Below are 21,043 nucleotides of genomic sequence, written 5' to 3'. Positions count from 1 at the left end.
ATTTACATTTACAAAACAAAACAAAATCCTCCTTTCGTCACTCTTGGCTTCCTAAATTTTAAGTATGTTTTCCCCTCTAAATCTTCATTCCCTTCAAACTTTAAGCCCCAGCTTATCATAAAACTACAGAACCCAACTCATGAATCTCCAGTAATTCACATTTTTGTTTACTGGACTTGGCATAATTTTTTATTCAGTTCCCTAATCTTTAATTTTATCAAATTAAATCATTGGAACTTTTATTATTAATAAATTAAACCATCTATGCTAATTTTACATCTCATCAAGTTAATAATTAAAAAAATAAACTAAGCATGCATACGAAGTTTAATTTTTTTCGACAGATTTTTTCTTTCTAGCATTGACCTTACAATGACAATATGAAAAAGAAGTACCTAGAATGCTAACTAGACGAACTATTGTTACGCGATTTGAACTTTAGTCTAGTAAATCATGCGGTCTTAGGTAATTTTTGACTTCGAATTCACAGAAGTCAACCTAACTCCCAAAAAGTGAAAATTCAAATAAAATTTCACTAAGGCACTGAAATAAAAACGAAAGTAACTCGAAAAGGCAAAATGACTTGAATCAAACAAAAATGCCACAAGATAATAATAACACACCAAATGTTCAAGTAAATACTGTCAAAATATTCTTTAACTCAAGAATAAAGTAAAGGGATGAAATTATTACAAATGAGGAGAAAACCCTCTGGTTGAACTCCCTCAAATCCAACTACATCGATGACTAAGATCAGTGCCTATTTACAAAATGAGAATCATAAGGGATTTAAACTTTATACAATCTTATCTTACATTAATGATAACTTTAATTTTAATAGAGTGTTTCATTTCATTGAGCCACCAAAGCTTCAAATAAATAGACTATCCAATATGTTTCACGAATTGGGCCAATTCAAGTGAATTGAACAAACCCAATCGATTAGTTGACCTCCATGGCATGATTTATTGCATTCGTCATGACACTATATCAACCTTTCCGTTAAAATTACTTAACAAAGTTATTTAATTTATTATTATTAATAATGCAACTTTAATGATAACATAAACCAAGAGTAGATTTTAAACTTTAATAACCCAAAATATAAATGACTAACCCCTCTCTCTCTCTCTCTCTCTCTCTCTCTCTCTCTCTCTCTCTCTCTCATATATATATATATTCCTAATCAAAGTTAAGGTCATTATTTTGTTTAGGGAAACTTTATAAAACAATCACGTTAAGAGTTAGTAAAGCTCTTGAAATCAGGAACAAAGTAAAAAATTTAGTTCAGAGGGACCAGATAAAATTCTAAAATTTTGAGGGAGGCGAAGCTAAATATTTTATTTTAAAAGGACGCTTAGATTATATAATTAATTTTTAAGAGGGGCCAACATTACAATTTTTTAATTTATTTGAATGATTCAAGGAGTTAAAATCAATGATTAATATTTGACCAGGACTACTAATAATATTTTCCCATTTGACCAAGGCCCAAGGTCCAACCTGCTCCTTGGCTTTATCTTTGCTTAGAATTCAGTAATTCCAATTGGCTATTGGGGAACTTAGAGAAACAAAGCCGAATTAGTTACTCGGTCAAATGGGGATTCCACAAGCCAAATAACAGCATTATAGTACCGATAGCCTCGGAATAGAATAGTAATTCTAGTAAATCAAACATGCTGTTAAGGTAACACCAAAGAGAGAGAAAAATTAGGTGAAAAAAAAATATTGGCAAACGCGAGATAGAAGATGATAGCATATAAAAGGATTTTAAAATTATTCAAGATGGTTAAATTATTAGTCAACAGTTAATCTGTTTGACAGCATAATAAAATTGTGTCTACCAAGGATCAAGAAGGGTGTTACCACTCAGGCTACCTTGGCAGTATTTGATGAGAGCTCTTTTCGAAGCCAGAAGTTAGCCAGGAAGGAATCCAAGACAATCTGCAAAACAATATTAATTAAATGTTAAAAATATGGCAGTCACAGCAAGAGAATTGACACATAACTGATAATAACCTGAATTAAATGTGCAGCAACACAGGGTAGAACCAGCAAACCAGATTCACCAAATGCACCACCAAGCTGCTGCACAACAGCCACCATTACAGGTAGAGTTTTCTACAAAGAATAGTACATTTCAAGACAAAAACAATCAGCCAAATGAATAAAGGGAGCTGTAGAAAGTTTAACAAGTAGATGATAGCATCAGGTTTTACAGGATAAAACTGTGTAAAACAATAGCTAGCTCAAGATAGCCACCTGGCTTGCAACAAGCAAAGCTGCTTGGGCATTTTCTTTCTTAGAAAAAATTGATTTATGACCACCAGAGACGGCTGACAGGCTCCTTATAGCAAGTGCATTAAAAGCTAATAGACCGAGGTGTAAAAGCCAGCAAAAATCCATTCCTGAGTTGATGCAACCCCGCGAAGCGTATATCAATACAGAAATCATGCATAATAAATCCATCACATTTTTTTTGGTCTTTCTAAACAACTCTAAATAAAATATGCATCACTTGTATGATTGGCTATAACAAATTGGAAAGAGATTGGAATATCAGTTTTGATATACTGTAATTAGTAAACCCAGGCCAATCTGTCTACTAAAATCGCTTGTAATTCATAACCACATGAAGACAGTTCTTGTTAGTGAATGGCCAAGGACCAACTTAATTGAGAATTAGAATGAGGCAATAGCAAGCAAAAAATTCAAAACCGACTAGCGTCACCTTGCTCACATGCAATAGATTGGTCCCTGTTTGGAACAAGGCCCTGCAGTGACAGTTAAAAGTGGAGCTACTTTCCATACCATTAGGTCTATGACCAATTACTTTGGCACCGGGATTTAAAATCTTATTTTGATGCATGACAGTTTCAGTAATTTCGTGGTATATTACTTTCACTATTAAATTGAAGTAAGAAAGGAAGATAGAACGTACATTCCCATCCCAATAGCTACAATAAAAGCTGCAGGTTTAACCATCATCAGAAGCGACCTTGACCTGCTCACTTGCATCCATGGCACCTGGCAACCATCATATTTATGAAATATAAGTTAACCAATTCAAAGTTGCTGCATTGTTGCTACAAGGGTCACATATAGAATCAGACACATTTCCATAGAAACAATGAATCTTAAGGTTTTGATAAAAAGAGAACTTGATTTCAAATTAGGGTTTTGTTAATAAGATCCCTCAGGGAACTCTTTAAAGTTAGTTAATATACTAATTTTATTATACAAAAATTGCATTAACTGTAGTAGTTGAAAGCTTTAATCATCATTTCCAATATATTGGATGAAGATACTACTACGTATATGGTAACCTTAAAGTGTGCCCTTAGGACACCAGTATGCAAAATCCTCTAAATTAAGGGAAATGAAAACCAAAATTTGAAAAACATCATTTTGTTTCTATTTTGACGTAATATGAAAACAGGCCTTAAGTCTGATAATATATTATCCCATCACGTGTAACAAGAGAAAAGTCTATACACATGCACTTTAGAACCATAACGCTAGCATAAGATTATAGCTTAGTATCCAATAAACCCCACATCCAAACAACGACATGCAAAAATGCCTTTGAAATTATATCTGTTTTAATGATGAATAGTAGGGAATTCCTAACTGCCATAAAATCAGAAATTAAATAGGAAAGTATTTTCTTATTGTAATTGAGAACATTAAACAATTAGGCTAATTAATGATTCTTATTTCCAGATTTTCTCTCCCTCTCTATCTACTAGATTCTTGATAGCCATAGAATAAGGCTAGCCAAACCCAACTGTATAATGAGTCAATCCCAAAATTACTTCGATTAGGTTTCTTCCAAAGACAATATCATGTTATGGCTTTATGGACTTAGATATACAATATTTGTCTCTTCAAAACTTATTTCCTTATTTGTTTCTTAATAATTAACCAATCGAATTTAAGTGTGAGATTTGTCAACTCTTCAAACATACACACAATATATATCCCAGTCACTCATATAAGTCATCTCAACCTTTCTCAATAATCCATAGTGATATGCAAGGACCAACTAGGATAAGAACGATTATTGGCTCTTGTTGGTTTGTTTCCTTTATGCATGATACACTAGACTTACTAGGTTTTTCCTAATGAAAGAAAAATATGAAGGGAAAATTTTCAAAAAATTCAACACCATGATCCAAACACTGCTTCAAACCATGACATAAGTGCAAAGAACTAATACTGCCCAGGAGTTTTTTTTACAAATCCAAACTAGGGGATTACATAACAAGTTAAGGCATAGTTCACCAAGATAGTTTGTAGACACATCCCAGCAGAATGACATTGTTCAAAGAAACAATAGGCCTTTGCCTGAGGTCGCAAGGGCCCTTATGTTTCATCTCACACACCAAATATTTACTAAAAGGAAGCCATTCTCACAATCACACATCTGATAAACAAAATGCCCACTAGGACTCTAAAATTTCAAACTCTTTGTCAAGTGTTACTCAAATCTTTCCCAAATACATCATTTTCCGCAATCATTCCTTTCAAGATATTAAGATGTATTGCTATTGTTCATATCCACCATCAAGGTAAACTAGATCCTAGAGCCATTAACTATATTTTTGTCAAGTATTCTCAAATAAAAAGAATACAAGTGCTATTCTCCTACCACATGCAAATATTATAACACAATGGATGCTACATTCTTTGGCATATTACCCAATATCTGCTATTTCGAGGGAGACTGAACCAACCAAATTTGCTATTCTAAGGGAGAATGGACCAATACTAGAATATCAACTTTGGGGTAACCAAATGAGTCACAATGAGCCAATAAACAACACATATCTCAAGGGTTCACACATAGATTTCCAACCTTGCCAACAAGATCTATCTAATTCTAATCCTACAAAAAATCCTGACTCAGAAATAAGACATGAATCTCAAACCTCTGCACTAGAAACACTAGAACCAAATAGAGATCTCATTGCTTACACTAGGAGGAAAAAAAGACAAAAGGAGATTAAGAAACTAGCACTAATTCAACAAAATCAAGAGTCCGATCTAAGTTTAGATTCTAATAAACACATACCAAGTAACACAAGCTCTAATTCTAATAATTAGATAGCCTTCAATGATCTGTATTGTCCCACTGCTATTAGAAAAGGGGTAATCAACACTTAATCTCCAGCTTTATCTCATATGAGTCATTCTCAATATTTCAAGCATAGGTGACAATCTTTTGATAGAATTACAATTCCAAACAATGTCATGAAGCTTTAAAGGAACCAAAATGGAGAAAAGTTGTGAATAAAGAAATTAGAGCCTTGGAAAAGAATGAAACCTGTGAGATTAAGGATTTGCCACCAAACAAGAATCCAACAAAATGCAAACGGGCATTTACAGTAAAATATAAATATGGAAGTGCGGACAGGTTCAAGGTCAAACTTGTTGCAAAAGGATTCACTCAGTCTTATAGAATTGACTTCAAGGAACATTTGCTCCTATTGCAAAACTCAATACAATCAAAATCCTCCTCTCTTTAGCAACAAACATTTCAACAAGAATCACGCACACAAGGGTAGATTGATACAATATAAACCTCTGGTAAAATGCACCCCCCCGGTAACCCAGCGGATAAAGTACATTACATAGTTTGTTTTAGGGATTGGCGACTTCCCCATTCCGTGACTTTGGCACTGGACGTTCCAAAAATGGGTATTATTAGGTCGGGTGAATTCAATAATAGATGTTTGGTGGCATTCCAGCTTTTCATTCTCCTTTCAAGACCTGTCCGAAAGAGAGCCCAGTACTTCTCAGTCGTGAATATCTGAATAAGGCGAACCGCCCCGTGGATATCTTTGCTTCAGAACAAAACAAGATGAACAAGGAAATATTGATTCCGAGGATCAAGTCAAATTTTTGAAATTTTTATTCAATATAGTTATAACTAATCCCAACAATCAAACAATTAGAAAAAAATCTATTAGAATAAAATAAATAAGTAAAAAAGTTCCTCGATGGTCATACAAATTAATCGACGATTTAGAACAACGGGAGGGAGAAAACAAGGAAAATGTAACAGCAAAGCATGAAATTTGTTCAAGAAAATCCAAGCGCATAGTGATTTTTACTAATAACCAGGCAAACGCCGATACTTATACTAATACCAAGGATGCTAATGATCCTGATCAAACAGACGAAGTGGCTTTGATACACTATTCGCAACAATCAGATTTTTGGTGCGACATAATAAAATGTTCCATACGTGCCCAAAGAAGGAAAACAATTACTTGGGAGCTATTTCAAGCAAATGTACATTCCCCCATTTTTTTTGGACAGAGTAAACAAACCACTCTTTTTTTCTTTTGATATTTGTGGACCGCTGAAACGAATATCTCGAAATTGGATATGTAAAAACAAAGAATCAAAATTTTTTGATTATACAGAAAAAAGGTCGAGAAAAAAGACGAGGACAAAAGAGAAGAGAAAATGCTTTAGGGAGTTGAAAATAAGCAAAGATCCGGAGATTCCCGAATAGGACAGCCTTTCGAACTGCTGCTAAATCCATGGGTAGACAAGAGACAACCTGGTGAATTGAAACATCTTAGTAGCCGGAGGAAAAGAAAGCAAAAGCGATTCCTATAGTAGCTGCAAGCGAAATAAGAGCAGCCTAAACCGTGAAAACAGGGTTGTGGGAGAGCAATAAGAGCGTCGTGTTGCTAGGCGAAACGGTGAAGTGCAAAACCCTAGATGGCGGTAGCCCAATAGCCGAAAGCATCACTAGCTTATGCTCTGACCCAAGTAGCATGGGGCACGTGGAATCCCGTGTGAATCAATAAGGACCACCTTGTAAGGCTAAATACTCCTGGGCGACCGATAGCAAAGTAGTACCGTGAGGGAAGGGTGGAAAGAACCCCCGTTGAAGAGTGAAGTAGAACATGAAACCGTAAGCTCCCAAGCAGTAGGAGTAGCCCAGGGCCCTGACAGCATGCCTGTTGAAGAATGAGCCGACGACTCATAGGCAGTGGCTTGGTTAAGGGAACCCACCGGAGTCGTAGCGAAAGCGAGTCTTCATAGGGAAATTGTCATTGCTTATGGACTAAAGCCTGGGTGATCTATCCATGACCAGGATGAAGCTTGGGTGAAACTAAGTGGAGGTCCAAACTGACTGATGTTGAAGAAGCAGCGAATGAGTTGTGGTTATGGGTGAAAAGTCACTCGAACTCAGAGCTAGTTGGTTCTCCCCGAAATATGTTAAGGTGCAACCGTTGACTGGACATCTAGTGGTAAAGCACTATTTTGGTGCAAGCCGCGAGAACAGCACCAAATTGAGGCAAACTCTAAATACTAGATATGACCTCAAAATAACAGGGGTCGAGGTCGGCCAGTGAGACAATGGGGGATAAGCTTCATCGTCGAGAGGGAAACAGCCTGGATCACTAGCTAAGGCTCCTAAATGGCTGCTCAGTGACGAAAGAGGTAAGGGGCAAAGACTGCCAGGAGGTTTGCCTAAAAGCAGCCACCCTTGAAAGAAGGCGTAATAGCTCACTAATCAAGCGCTCTTGCGCCGAAGATGAACTGGGCTAAGTGATCTGACGAAGCTGTGGGATGTAAAAATGCATCGATAAGGGAGTGTTCCACCTTAAGGGAAGCACCAGCGTGAGCGGGAGTAGACGAAGCGGAAGCAAGAATCCAATGCCCCAAAAACCTAAGGGTTCCTCTACAAGGTTCGTCCACAAAGGATGAGCCAGCACCTAAGATCAAGCCAAAAAGCGTAGTCGATGGACAACAGGTGAATATTCTTGTACTACCCATTGTTGGTCCCGAGGGACAGAGGCTAGGTTAGTCAAAAGATGATTATCGGTTCAAGGACACAAGGTGTTAAGAATACTTTTTTTAATGGAGATCTAGTGGAAGTAGTGTACATGAATATTCCATTGGTCTTTGAAGCACAGACCACTAAGAACAAGGTGTGTAAACTAACAAGATATCTATATGGGCTCAAGCAATCTTCTCGAGCTTATTTTGATAAATTTGCCAAAGTTGAGGAAAGACAAGGATATTTTCAGAGTTTGGCAGATCATACTTTATACGTCAAACATACAAAAAAAGGAATTCTCCGTCCTTGTTGTGTATGTAGATGATATAATCTTAACAAGTAATGATATCGTGGAGATGAATAGTCTAAAGGAGCTATTGGAAAAAGAATTCAAGATAATGGTAAATGCATACTCAACTCATCATAAGTTTTCTTGACAAGGATATGTTCTCTCTGAATTTGCAGCACTTTGATATCAATAGTAGATGGCAAAAGCATATTCAACTGATCATAAGTTTTCTTAAACTCCATAAAATATGCCATGAGGATCTAATATTCTTTCCAATACGATAAAAGGATTTGCATACCTGATAGATACAAAATAAATTCCCTTTGCCAGAACATAAAAGTTCCAAATAGTCTATCAGTCTTTTACAAATTCACAATGTTGATAAGGCCGACTACCTCGCTAAGGTGTGGTCAAAAGTGCAAACCAACACAGAAGTAAGAGGTCAGCATCATGAAACAACCCCATGCTCTCACATGTCAATGTGTGAAAGATGAGTGGAAAATTTTCAGCGGTGCATATGAGTCATTCATCGAGAGTTTGGTCACCGAATTTGGATGGATGGCAAAAAATTGAGGTGCGCTCCTCCCAAGGTGGTTGTAATACCCAAATGTTACGATAGAAAGGATGGAGAGAGTGAAGAGATGAAAAGGAAGTAGTGTATACTGCTTCTAATTATACAAGTATTTATGCAAAGGTAAACTCTATATACAAGGAAATGAATAATTATAATTAATCCTATCTTATGCCCCTAATTGCTCTCTATTGATTCTTTCAGATCGCTATAAATACGTTAATAGACAGTTAATAGTAGTCAAGGTAAGGGCCATAACAAAGAAACAAACAGTTTTATCTAAAACCATCAAAGGGCCAAGAAACACGCATCCAGTGTAATTGCTAAGCTTGAATATTTTGAAGCTAGTCATTATCATAAATTAAAAGATTCAAAGTTCAAAATTTCATTATAGAGAAGAAAATGAATATGTAACATAACTTCTGAACTGCCAAAATAGAATTCGAAAGAAAACAAAGAAATTATTTCATCACAATAAAAGTCAAAATTACTTGATACTTCATCATTATATGTAAAATAGAACTCAAAGGATGAAATTTCAAGCCTTACTAAGCTGAGGAAGACAGCATTGATCTTCGAAAAAAGTCTACGGTTATGGTCAACGAAGTTTGCCAATCCTGTATTACACATTTAATCATGTTTGAGACTATGAGTTGGTAAATAATATGGATGGGGACATCCTAGCACTCGCAGTATGTGAAACAAGAACTCCATGATAGTCTTTGCTGTCAACAACAAAGTTAACGATAGTTCTTGGTGCATAGTAGTAAACTACTTTTGACATTTGGAAGAAAATAAAAGAATGCAGGAGAAGGGAAAAATGTGAACCTTTGAAACCTAAAGAAAGATAACCTCTTTTCCTTCTCTGAACTAATCTTATCAATTCTAAAAGTAGTGATGGAATTCCCTTCTCCTAAACTTTTGCATTTCAATTTTTACATTTTGACAAGATGCATATCAAAATTGACATGTACAAGAACTGAAGGTATTAAGAAGTACCAACAATAATCAATAACTTAACAAAAAGACAATCTCATTATTAGCTATATATTCCAATCAGCCATCTATTGTTTCATGCAATTGAAACATTATAACATGAGAGAGCTATCAAATCTATTGCATTAACATCAACATGGATGCAACATAAATGTTATCCAAAACCTGCTTACAAGGAAAAGGGTAAAAAATAGCCATGACAGAGAGGCTTACCTCTAGAAGATTCTCGTAAAACCTGTAATTACGCAGCAAACATTACAGTTAGGAAACAATAAAAACCTAAAGACAGGTTATTCTAATACAATTTGGAGGATCAATATAGTGTTAACTTCTACATTCCTGAATAAACAACATTTTTTTGTATCAGAGGTTAAACCATTTTTTATGCTGCTGAAGTTTAAAAACCCAAGAAACATTCTTTCTAAAGTAGTGATACCAAAAGAAGTTTCTTCTTTCCAAGTAATATTACCTTCCCCAAGATCAAAGGAACCAAAAGTGTGAGAACAAGACTTTTAAGTAGTTGTGCAGTTGGAACATACACACCAACTCCAACAGCTATGAATTTTGAGATGGAAAATGGAATCTGAAAATGATATAAACCGAAACATCATGCATCATCATACATACATACATACATACATACATACATACAATGTACTTACATACATACATACATACATACATACATATCAAGCAAGTACAGCATCTTACTAGCAATTAAATTTTTTGCATCTTACATATCAAACAATATAATGGTTCCATCACCTAAAGTGTGTCTTGCACCTTTGACAATACTGACCTTATTGATATTTTTTTCTCAATAGTTCAGCTCTAATATGAAAGACATCTACTCAAGCTTACTATCCCATTATAGAAGTTTAATTGACAGTAGATAATAATCTTCTACGACATTACAAAATTCACTAGAAATATATTTGCTTTGCCATTAGATTTTTCCAAAACACTTCTCCTCAATCAATATTGATTTATGAATACAAAAATAATAATATAAGGGTAATTAATACATCCAAATTATGAACAGAAAGAACACATTGGACAATAATGATTGACATCAATAGAGGAGAACAATAAAATAGCATAGAGACATAGATAACACTAACAATCAGCAAATCAATCATTGGCAAAAAGTCCATCGAGATTTTGAAGGGGAGGAAGGTTATATCAAACATCCAAGCAAAGATAGATTTTAATAGGATCTTAACCATACACCTTTTTTGCGTGCAACTTACAATCAAGATTCCTAGCAAATTAGATAGCACCGTCATTGCAAGAGCGAGTGCTGAGTTCCCCCCAGCAAGCTGCACATGAAAAATGAAGGCCCTCTTTAAACACAGAGCCAAAGACATCAAGGAATTGGTTTAGTCAATAAAGAGAAATCTGCATGCCTGAGTAAGTGCAACTGCGCTTGATAATGTTGTTGGCATACAGCTAAATATTGCTAGTCCTGTAGTTAAAAGGGGAAAAAAAAAAAGGGGGAAAAAAAGAGGAGATCCATTTATAATTTAACAAGAATTCAAAATATTCTTTTACCACTTTTGTTGGATTGTGCCCTTCTTAGAACAACTCACCAAAATTTCCATGACTATACAATCAAAGAAGAGCACACAGACATAAAAGGCCTAAGACCTGATCCTTTTTTCTTTCCTTTATTGGGTTAAACTAAATCACTAGTTAAACCCTATGAAGAAGGTATAAAGCTCTTCCGGAACGGATTGTGGGCCTAAAGATTGTGAACCCAACTTAGAAATAAAAAGGAAAGGCGTGATCTATTTGCCATTGCTCTTTTCCATATGGTATAGCTATATAAGATAATGTTGCTTGTTAAGCTCAATATCTTCCTTCCCTCCCTCCCTGCTAAGTCCTACCCTTCTTTCTTTCTCTCTTTGTGGATTACCTTAGGTTCAAGTTCAAATATCTTTCTTGTCCTTGATATAAAAATCCTTGATTTTAGGTATCCAAATTACATACAAAGAATTAGAAGGTTGTTAAAGAACAGCAATCTGGATTGTAGATTCCACGATTTAGAGCCTATTTATGTCTAAGTCATAGGTTTGCTAAGGCTTTCATATTCAAGTTCAGTGTTGATGTTACAGTCCAAAGTTAGACTAGGTTTAGTTGTAGGCAATCTGGCCCAATTGATAGTATTATGGGTCAAGTTGTTTTTAAGTCACGAGTTAGTTATGGCATATAGAAGTGAATATGCAATAGGAAAATATAACAAGAATTGATTTCAAAACTAACTTCTCTCTTCTCATTCTTTTTCTTTAAAATTCTCTTCAGAAACCTTTCTCACACATTTTGCACCCACCGAAGTGGTACCAGAGCCATGGTGCATATAGCGTCCACAAGATTGCGAAAAGAGTTGTTGCATTTGTCATATGGAAATGAAAAACTTTCTCACACACTTACCACTATTTTTGAATCAATCAACATATATTGTAATGAAAAACTTGACACCCACAAAAAAAAATTAAAGGCCCAAAATAATAAATACTCAAAAGATCAAAGAATAACAATAATCGAATAATAACCAATACCACACCTAGGAAACAAAAAACCCAGCACCAAAATAGTGTTGGAGCATTTTCCACAAAAAAAGAAACACCAAACAGCCTTCAAAATCACCTCTAATCAAACACCAAATCTCTTGGATTGGGTGGGAATGTCAAGGTGACACCGAAGGAAAGTTTCGATAAACAGATTCGTGTGAACTTGTACCTTCATTCATCAAAGAATATATACATACACTAGAGTTTATCTAAAAAAGGAAAGAGAAGAAAAGAATTAAATAAAATCTAATCACTATAATCTACATAATCCTTATAATTCTGCTATCTACAATTTATGAATACATATTATCTATTAAGTCTTTTGCAAACTTGCTAGTAGATAAAAACAATAGACATATGGTAAGTAATTAATTTTCACAACTTCATTTTTCTCAAATGATAAAATCAGGAAAGCAATAAATTACCCTTGAAAAGATTAAAACATGAAGGAAGTTTTATTATCAAAATTCAAACCTGTAACAAACTCCTGAGGTTGAAGTGGAATTAGCAATATTATCCTTGAAAAGTACGGTGTAAAAAATAGGATGGAGCACTGCAATAAAAGAACGCAATAAGTATTTAAACAACTATTCTTGCCCTATTTTTTGAAAAATAAAATTAAAAATTAAAACAATGGTCTTGCACGTTTAGCTACAAATGCTGCATAATGCCAAACATTGAAATAAAATGTTGGGAGAAGAAAAGAACAAGGTAATAAATGATAACAAAAAACAGCCATCTAAAAGTTCCTAGTGTCTCTTCTGTAATTGATGAACAACTACCCCTAGCAAAATAGAAGTGCCACTCTTTAGCCCAATCCTGGAGTTCTTGAGGAAGCTCTAAATTAAAGCAATTTTTCTCAAGCTAAAACAGCTTTAAATTTTATAGTATATAATTTCCTTCTGACTTCCCTGGTCCCTTGATTCCAAAATTTCCTCGAAACATAATGTAATAACTCGAAATAAAAATTAGATGTTTTGTTTGATCGGCATTATTGGCAGAGAGAATCGCACAGGGGGAAGAAAATCTAATGTGCATGAAAGAGAGAATGGCGAAACGCAAAATAAGAAATGAACCTACAAAATGTACAGTGGCACATAAGAAATTTGAGGTCATACTAGCCCAAAAAGTCCTACAGGCCATGCTTTCACAGCAGCACCAATTGCATCACTACGCAGAGTCAAACCTGGATCATTGGTGGCTTATGAGAGATGTGCATCATAAAACAAGATCATTACCATGAGAAGAAAGGAACAATGCTAAATTTTTACCTGAGACAACAAATATCCCAAAAGTGCTAAATTTTGACAAATTACATTTATCAGCAAGACAACCAAGGGTAGGATTTACAAGTCCAAATGCTACTCCACTGGTAAGTGCTGCTTGTAACATCACAGATACAACCAAGTCCATATTTTAGAGAATAAAAATAATTATCTCACAAAAAAAAAAGGAATAAGAAAAACAAATTTTGATGCCAAGGCAAATTTTCCTAGATTATAAGAAAAGAAAAACTTTAACATATTCACATTTTCCGTTTTGCCTCAGAATCAAATTTCAATAACATGAATGATATGTCACTACTCATTAGCTGGAACAAGAAGTGCATATGTTTATCCACCTACTATAATCAATACTGATGACATCATTATTAAATCATGAGGATTTGTTTAAGTCTTATTTTAGCCTATATATTGAGCATCTCATGTAGCAAGCATTCCTCTTTTTTTCTTCCTTTGTTGAATCAATCACAGATGACAACATCCCAACTTTTATCCTTGTAATAAGCACTATTGTATACAAATAAAAATAAATTAATATCGAGCATTTGAGAGTTGAGACACGAACTCTAATGACAAGGATGGGTCAAATAATGGGTAAGACATTGGAGAATTTAAGCACTTGACTAAGAGTTTGTCTAACAAATGTTTACGAAAAATTCCAAGAGAACCAGAAAAACACAAAAGGGCAACATGGACTTCTCCAAGGAGGGCGACAAGACTTCTTAAAATTGGATCAGCCTATGTTCTCATCTTGGGTCAATTTTAGTCTTAATTTAATTGTTTTAAGTCCATTATGTAATTAAATGCCATGAGCTTATCGCGTGATTTCATTAATGGCATTTTGATAATTTAATAATTATTCTTAGAGAGTTATTATCCTTGGCCTTTTTTTGTGTTCAAATTGGAGGCTTATATGTAGTTTATTTGGCGATTAAGAAAGCCTTATCTATAGTCCAGCTGGAGGATAAGTGCAAAGGTTAAATTAGGATTAGTTTTAAGAGCTTCTATTTATCCTTGTAATCTAATTTATCAAGGCCAGTTTATCTAAATAGCCTAGGACATTATCTTTGTAACAAAGAAGAAATCAAGAAGAAAGAAAAAATTTTGAGAACTTCTGTTTATTCACATCATAGGTATCCCATTTATACAAGTTACAAAAGTCAATTTAGTGAAAGAACTTAAAGTAAATAAAACCCCTAAAAAATTGTACAAAATAATATCTAAATAATATATCTAAAATTTAGCTAATTGATATCTTATTTACAACACAACCCCTAAAGCAAGAGCATAGATATTAATTATGCTCAAATTGCTACAAATGTAATCAATTTAAGTTCCATTCAAAGCCCTTTTTTTTAAATATCTACTAGGTGATCTCCGGTTTTAACATAGCTTATAGAGATGAATTTTTGTTGAATTTTTTAAAGAACAAAATAACAGTAAACCTTAATATACTCAATTCGTTTGTGAAACAATGAATTAGAGGATATATAGACAGCTTGATTGTCACACCAAAACTTTACTAGTAATGCAGTTTTCAAAATCAACTTCACTTAATAATTAATATGCCCATACAATCTCACATAGGTTGTGGCATGGCCCTATATTCTGATTCTGCACTAAATCAAGATACCACATTTTGTTTCTTGCTTTCCCATGAAATCATTTTTCCGACAATATTCTGTTGTAAATCTTTTGCTAGTCTTCGATTCTGATAGATATCCTAAAGTTGCCTTAAAAAAACCAAAGAATTTGTTCCAAAGCCACCTAATGTTTATCCGTCGAAGAAGACATAAACTGACTCACAACAACAAAGTATTCAATGTTCAGACAAGTTACTGTAAGATAGTTCAATTTCCTAACTAGCCTCCTAAACTTCTCAAGATCTTCAATTAAGTCAATATCATATTTAATAAGTTTTGAATTGGGAACTATTGACACACTACACAGCTTAGACCCTAACAAGAATGTTTCAGCTAATAAATGAAATTGATATTTTTTTCAGATGAGAAAATACCTTACTCATAACTTCACCAAAAAAACACTTCAATAGCCCCAAATATTTCATCTAAAATTGAGTGCTACGGAAAGCCTTCACGGTTGAAATGCCATTGGTACACTGCATGGCTTAAACCTTATCTTTCCACTTTCAGCTAATAAATCAAGTGTATTTTCTTTTGGAGAAGGAAATACCTTTCTTGCTCTTCATAACTTCAATACTCAAAAATTACTTCAATTATACCAAATCTTTTGCCTAAAATTAAGTATTAATTTATTGAACTTGGTTTCAAAAGTTGGTGATTCCTCGATATTCTGTCTTTGTGTGTATCGAGTTTGTTGCTTCCTATTTTTCATTGATTATATTATCATAAAAAATTTTACCGCCTTTGCAAATTCAAGTAAATCTAATACTTATTCTATTTCTTCCTTGTTCAAATGAGTCATTGATGCTGATGCTATAGATCATATAACAAGTAATCCCAACCTTTTCTCCATCTTTTAATCAGATAACTCACCATCTCCTGTGACTATAGCTGATAGATCCACCTATAATACTATTGTTTCTGAAAATATCAATACAACTTTGTCTATTACCTTATCAACAATATTAAATTTGCCTAACTTTGATGTCACAAACTTACACCTAAATTGTTCCATCACGTTATTTCTAATCATTGTCATTCACAAGATCTTGTGATGAAAACTATTAGTAAAAGACATCTGATGGTCTATATATTATTAACATGTGGTTCCTCGATCCATTTCTTATTCGAGTGTTCCCTCTTAAGTTGAAGCACATTGTCAAATGGGACATCCTTCTCTATCATTGTTGAAAAAGATATGTCTACAATTTCATGATTTGTCTTCTTTTGAATATGAAACATGTCATTTTACTAAGCACCATCAAAGCTACTTGAGACTTAGAGTTGATAAACAAGTTAATTCTACCTTTGGGTTGGTACATTTGGATGTTTGGGGTTGCGTCCAGTAATATATAAGCCTAAAATTAAATATTTTGTTACGTTTGCAGATAATTGTTCTCGCATGACATGATAATTGTTTTATGAAAAATCAATCATTTTTTGCTCAGTTCCATGCCTTTTATGCTAAGATAAAAACTCATTTTAGTATGCTCGTCCAAATTCTTCAAAGCAATAAAGCTAAAGAAAACTTTTCTAACTCTTGTGCTAAGATTCTTCATCAATCCTCATGTGCTGACACAACATCCTAGAATGGAATAGTTGAACAAAAGAACAAACATCTCCTTTAGACAAGAAGAGCTCTCTTCTTTTTTTTTCCTTCGCTCGGCAGTTATAAGTTTATTAAAAACAATGACAATAGAATCACTACCAAAATTGGATCTTTAATACAGATAAGAGCACTTTAGAAGTAAACAACTCCAACAACCCAAGCCTTAAACAATCTAGATCTCTAAACACCTACTTTGGTAAGAGATCTTTTATTTCAAATGAATGTTCTTAAACATTTTTGGTTGATGTGATTTCAAAGACTTGCTTTCTAATCAATGCATGTGTTATGATATGCATAATCTTAGATATGATTTTGTTATGATATGCATGAACTTGGCAATTAGGTCCACTTTGGCACCTATACTTGTCTTTGGTCCATTTTTGTGCCTGAACTTGACAACTAGATCAATTTTGATCCTTGAACTTGTATTCTATCAAAATTAGAAAACGTGGCACGATCTTAGAATGCCACATCATCAAACATTTACTTTTGCCACGTTTAAGGACCAAAATGGACCTAGTTGTCGAGTTTAGATGCTAAAGTAGACCAAAAAATATACAAATACTAAAGTGGATCTAATTATCAAGTTCAAGGACTAAAAGTCATATTAACCCTTATCCAAATTGGGTAGCAAGGCGTCTTCAAATTGGATCTTATATTGCTAATTTTAAAAGCCTTAATTCTAATTGTTTTAAGTCCATTATGTAATTAAATGTCACGTGCCAATACTGTGGTTTTGTTAATGGCATTATGGTAATTTAATAATTGATTTAGGTGTTATCTTAGGAGTTACTATCCTTGGTCGATTTTTTTGTTCACATTGAAGGTTTATATATAATTTATACGCAAATTAAGAAAGCCTTATCTACATGGAAGATTGAAGCATAAGTCTTAAGGTTAAAATTAGGATTAGTTTAAGAGTTCTTATTATCCTTGTAATCTAATCTACTACAACTGATTTATCTAAAGAGTTTAAGGGTGGGTTGGATGAACGGTGCATATACTTGCAGTTAGTGTAAAAACATCGGTGGCGGTGAGATTAGATATTATAGCGTGAGACAAAAAGTAAGCTAAACGCACCGCACCATACCGCCCATCCAAACTTACCCTAAGACTTTATTAATCAGTTGGGGTTCTTATTTTTACTACTTTAAATAAGGATGAACCTTGTAAAATTCGACCACATTAATAAGATACATTCCTTGGCTGAATTCCTTTTAATCCTCAAATTTTTTATTTTACTTAGTATAGTTTAAATTCAAGAATTAAATATTTTGAATTTTCCTTAGTTGAGTTTAGTTAGAGGCCTTTACTTTTCACCCTTTAGAGATCTATATAAACCCAAGGGGGCCCAGGTATTTGTACTCAAACTTTTTATAATGAAATTTAAACCGTGAGGATTTTTCTTTTAGACTTTGCTTCGAAATGAATGATGGAAAAGAGTGATGATGGAAAATTTATTAATCAAATAATTAAGAATCATAAATACTTTCTTACTTATAGGTTACCTATTAGATTGAAAAAAATTCCATCTTCACTTTTTTCCATCCTCCATACAAAGGAAAACCTTAATGTTGAGAGTTTCACCTTTGTAACTTTGGAAATTATCTACATCTCAACTCTCTAGTGTGGTGTTTTCAATTTTATATCTAAACTATCCACGTTTCCAAGTGTGAGTTATGACAGGAAGTGGGAGGAAAATAGTGGAAAGGAATTATACAAAAAAAAAAAGTGAACACTTTAGTGCAATAAACAATCCTATTCAAGGACTAAGTTACAATACCCAATTATCAAATGCCGAAAAAGAAAAGCTACTAGTCTATATATACCAAGTACTATTCTAATTGAAAGCTAGGAAAAGAGAGAACGATGGAGCACATTCCCACCACCATCGCATCAGTCACCCAGTTACTTAACTAGCTCACTCCCCTAGTCATCCTAAATATATGAGCCTAACTGAACTAATGCATCTTGAGGCCCAAACAAACAAATAAAGCTGAACAGGTACAAATCATCATTTCTATCAAGTGTTCTATTTTTCATTCGTGAATAAACCCATAATGGTGGAGACACATCAAGTTATCTAGAGGTTGGTTAGGAAACAATCATTGTCATTTCTAGTTACAAATTGATTAAGGGTTACATAGGAAAAAAACAAGTCCTTTTTCTTCTAATTTAAAGGGTCTATTGTAACATGCAGATGCATGTAGTTTTGTTGGCAGAATTTTTGCCTCATGAGTCTAATTATTTTAGTTTCATTTTAGTTAAATGTCCCACCAAAGAAGAACATGTTCTGCTTTATTTTGAGAGGAAATATATTAGCACAAAAGCAGAGCTTTATTCGGATACTTGATGTTTCACTTTAAAGGATATCTTTTTTTCCCCTTTTTGCATACAGAGATGTGCTTCTTAGAAAGTAAGTCATACTGAAAATCAACTAAAATAAGTTCAGGTTTTCTACTCAAAAGTTTCATCATTTAGGGTTAACCCTAAATGCATTTCAAATGACCCATTCTCATTTTTCTCAAAGAGTGAGAAGAATGGATTCAGTCCTAAACACTAACAGAACATTAACTAAAATCCATTCAAAATAAACACACCATAAGAAACTTAAATTAGAAAATCAACAATCTCCCCACTGCGTTCTTCACCTAAAAGAAACATTTTGACCTTATAAAAAACAAAAATACAAGATAAAAAAAAATGACAAATGAAACTACAAGGATAGTTTAAAGAAAAATCAAAGCACTATCATTGCCAATGAATAGAAATTTCATTACCTAGGGGAAGAAAATTATTGGAGGCAAAATTCATTAAAGGTTTTGTCCAATTTAATCCATTAGCCAAATCTGAACCATGTATCTGCGATTCAATTCAAATTTCGTAAGCTGCAAAAGGTTAAAACGTCAAAAAAAAAAGTGAAATTAGAAGCTTAATTTCTAAGGGAACCTCATCGGACGGTTTACGGGAAATGATAAGTGTTGAAATGGAACGGCGAGGAGGATTGATTCTGAGGGAACGGCTGAAGAGACAGCAAGTTTTCCGGCAAGGAAACGGGCTGGTGACGATGGACGGAGGCGTCAAAATTAGGGATTGGATGGTTCCCGCCATAGACCTCTCAAACAATATCGAGAAATGATGGTCCTGAACTCTCCAATCCAGTGTCCAGTGGACAACAGTAATTTATCTGAAAATAAATATGTCATAACTGCATTTCTCACCCTCACCGTTTACAATATTTATCATTTTGGACCTTTTCCTAGCAAACAAACCGTTCAACTTTTTATTTAAATCAAATTGGTCAACATTTGATCAAAAACTTGATATGGCCTTTAAAGGATTCAAATTTAGATGATTCAATGTTTCATGCGGTTGAAAAGTATTTTTAAAAGATATGTAAGGATTGGTTGGGGAATAGAATGGGACTGTAATAGAATAAAACTGTAATGTAATAGAGTTGTAATGAAATAGAACTGTAATTAATAATTTAGTTGTTTCGTTGAATGGAATAGAATAGAACTGTAATAGGATTATTGTATTTGGTTGAGGCATTTGTTTCACTGAAAATGGCTTCCGAAAAATAATTTCTGGAAAATGACATACTTTTTTGGAAAACTAATATTTTCTGGTGTTTGGATGAATCTGTGTAAAATATTTTCTTTTGTTTGACAGGTTCTTTAAAAATATTTCATAAAGTCGTTTTCAATTAAACAAACATACATTTGAGATTTTTTTTATTTTTTTATTGTTTAATTGAGTTTATTTTATATCTATAATTTTATATTTTACATTGTTTTTACATATATTAACAATATTTTGTTAAATTTAGGTTCATTGCAACGATTATTTTTTAGTTACATGACTACCAACTGAGTATTTTTTATTTAAAAATGTGACTTTAACAAAATTGACAAAAAAAATCAACAATGTCAGCAATTGAACTTGATTCTCAAATCTGAAAAGTAGAGGGACTAAATTCTTGAAAACAAAAGTACAGAAACTAAATTGCAAATTTGTAAAGAGTATATAGACTTATGAGATATTTTAACATTTATACTACAAAATATTTATTATTAATATATTTATAATTGTAATAAATATTTAGTATTAAAATATTAATATTGATATTTTCAATAATATGTGAATAATATTATTTAAAATTATTATTTTTTAAAATTTACTATTAAAATAAAATTTAAATATTAAATAATTTATTAAAAATAATAAATTATATTAATATAATTAATATAATTTATTATATGAATAAATATAAATAAT

General features: G+C 33.4%; 1 protein-coding gene across 1 annotated transcript; it reads right to left on the bottom strand.

Annotated features, from left to right (window-relative positions):
• Positions 1-1,753: 1,753 nt before the first annotated feature.
• LOC107945744 (probable sodium/metabolite cotransporter BASS4, chloroplastic) lies at positions 1,754-20,016 on the bottom strand. The gene is made up of 14 exons (XM_016879850.2): positions 19,715-20,016; positions 19,546-19,627; positions 13,502-13,609; positions 13,349-13,416; positions 12,705-12,783; positions 11,067-11,125; positions 10,911-10,979; positions 10,130-10,243; positions 9,874-9,895; positions 9,214-9,281; positions 2,942-3,027; positions 2,263-2,392; positions 2,020-2,121; positions 1,754-1,944 (listed from the first exon to the last, which is right to left on the bottom strand). The coding sequence occupies exons 1-14, from the start codon at positions 19,874-19,876 to the stop codon at positions 1,870-1,872; spliced, it is 1,224 nt and encodes a 407-aa protein (XP_016735339.1). The 5' UTR covers positions 19,877-20,016; the 3' UTR covers positions 1,754-1,869.
• Between the last annotated feature and the right edge of the window lie 1,027 nt (positions 20,017-21,043).

This window comes from Gossypium hirsutum, chromosome D12, assembly GCF_007990345.1.
Source record: "Gossypium hirsutum isolate 1008001.06 chromosome D12, Gossypium_hirsutum_v2.1, whole genome shotgun sequence".
In the NCBI taxonomy this organism is placed as follows: Eukaryota; Viridiplantae; Streptophyta; class Magnoliopsida; order Malvales; family Malvaceae; genus Gossypium; species Gossypium hirsutum.
Note: the sequence above shows the minus strand (reverse complement) of the source record. Positions and strands in the feature narration are given on the sequence as shown.

Coding starts and splice junctions, on each gene's coding strand:
- LOC107945744 (XM_016879850.2), bottom strand. CDS start 19,876: ATGGCGGGAACCATCCAATCCCTAATTTTGACGCCTCCGTCCATCGTC. Junction 11,126..12,704: donor ACCTCAGGAGTTTGTTACAG/GTTTGAATTTTG, acceptor TTTTAACTACAG/GACTAGCAATATTTAGCTGT. Junction 3,028..9,213: donor ATGCTGTCTTCCTCAGCTTA/GTAAGGCTTGAA, acceptor GATGGTTGCCAG/GTGCCATGGATGCAAGTGAG.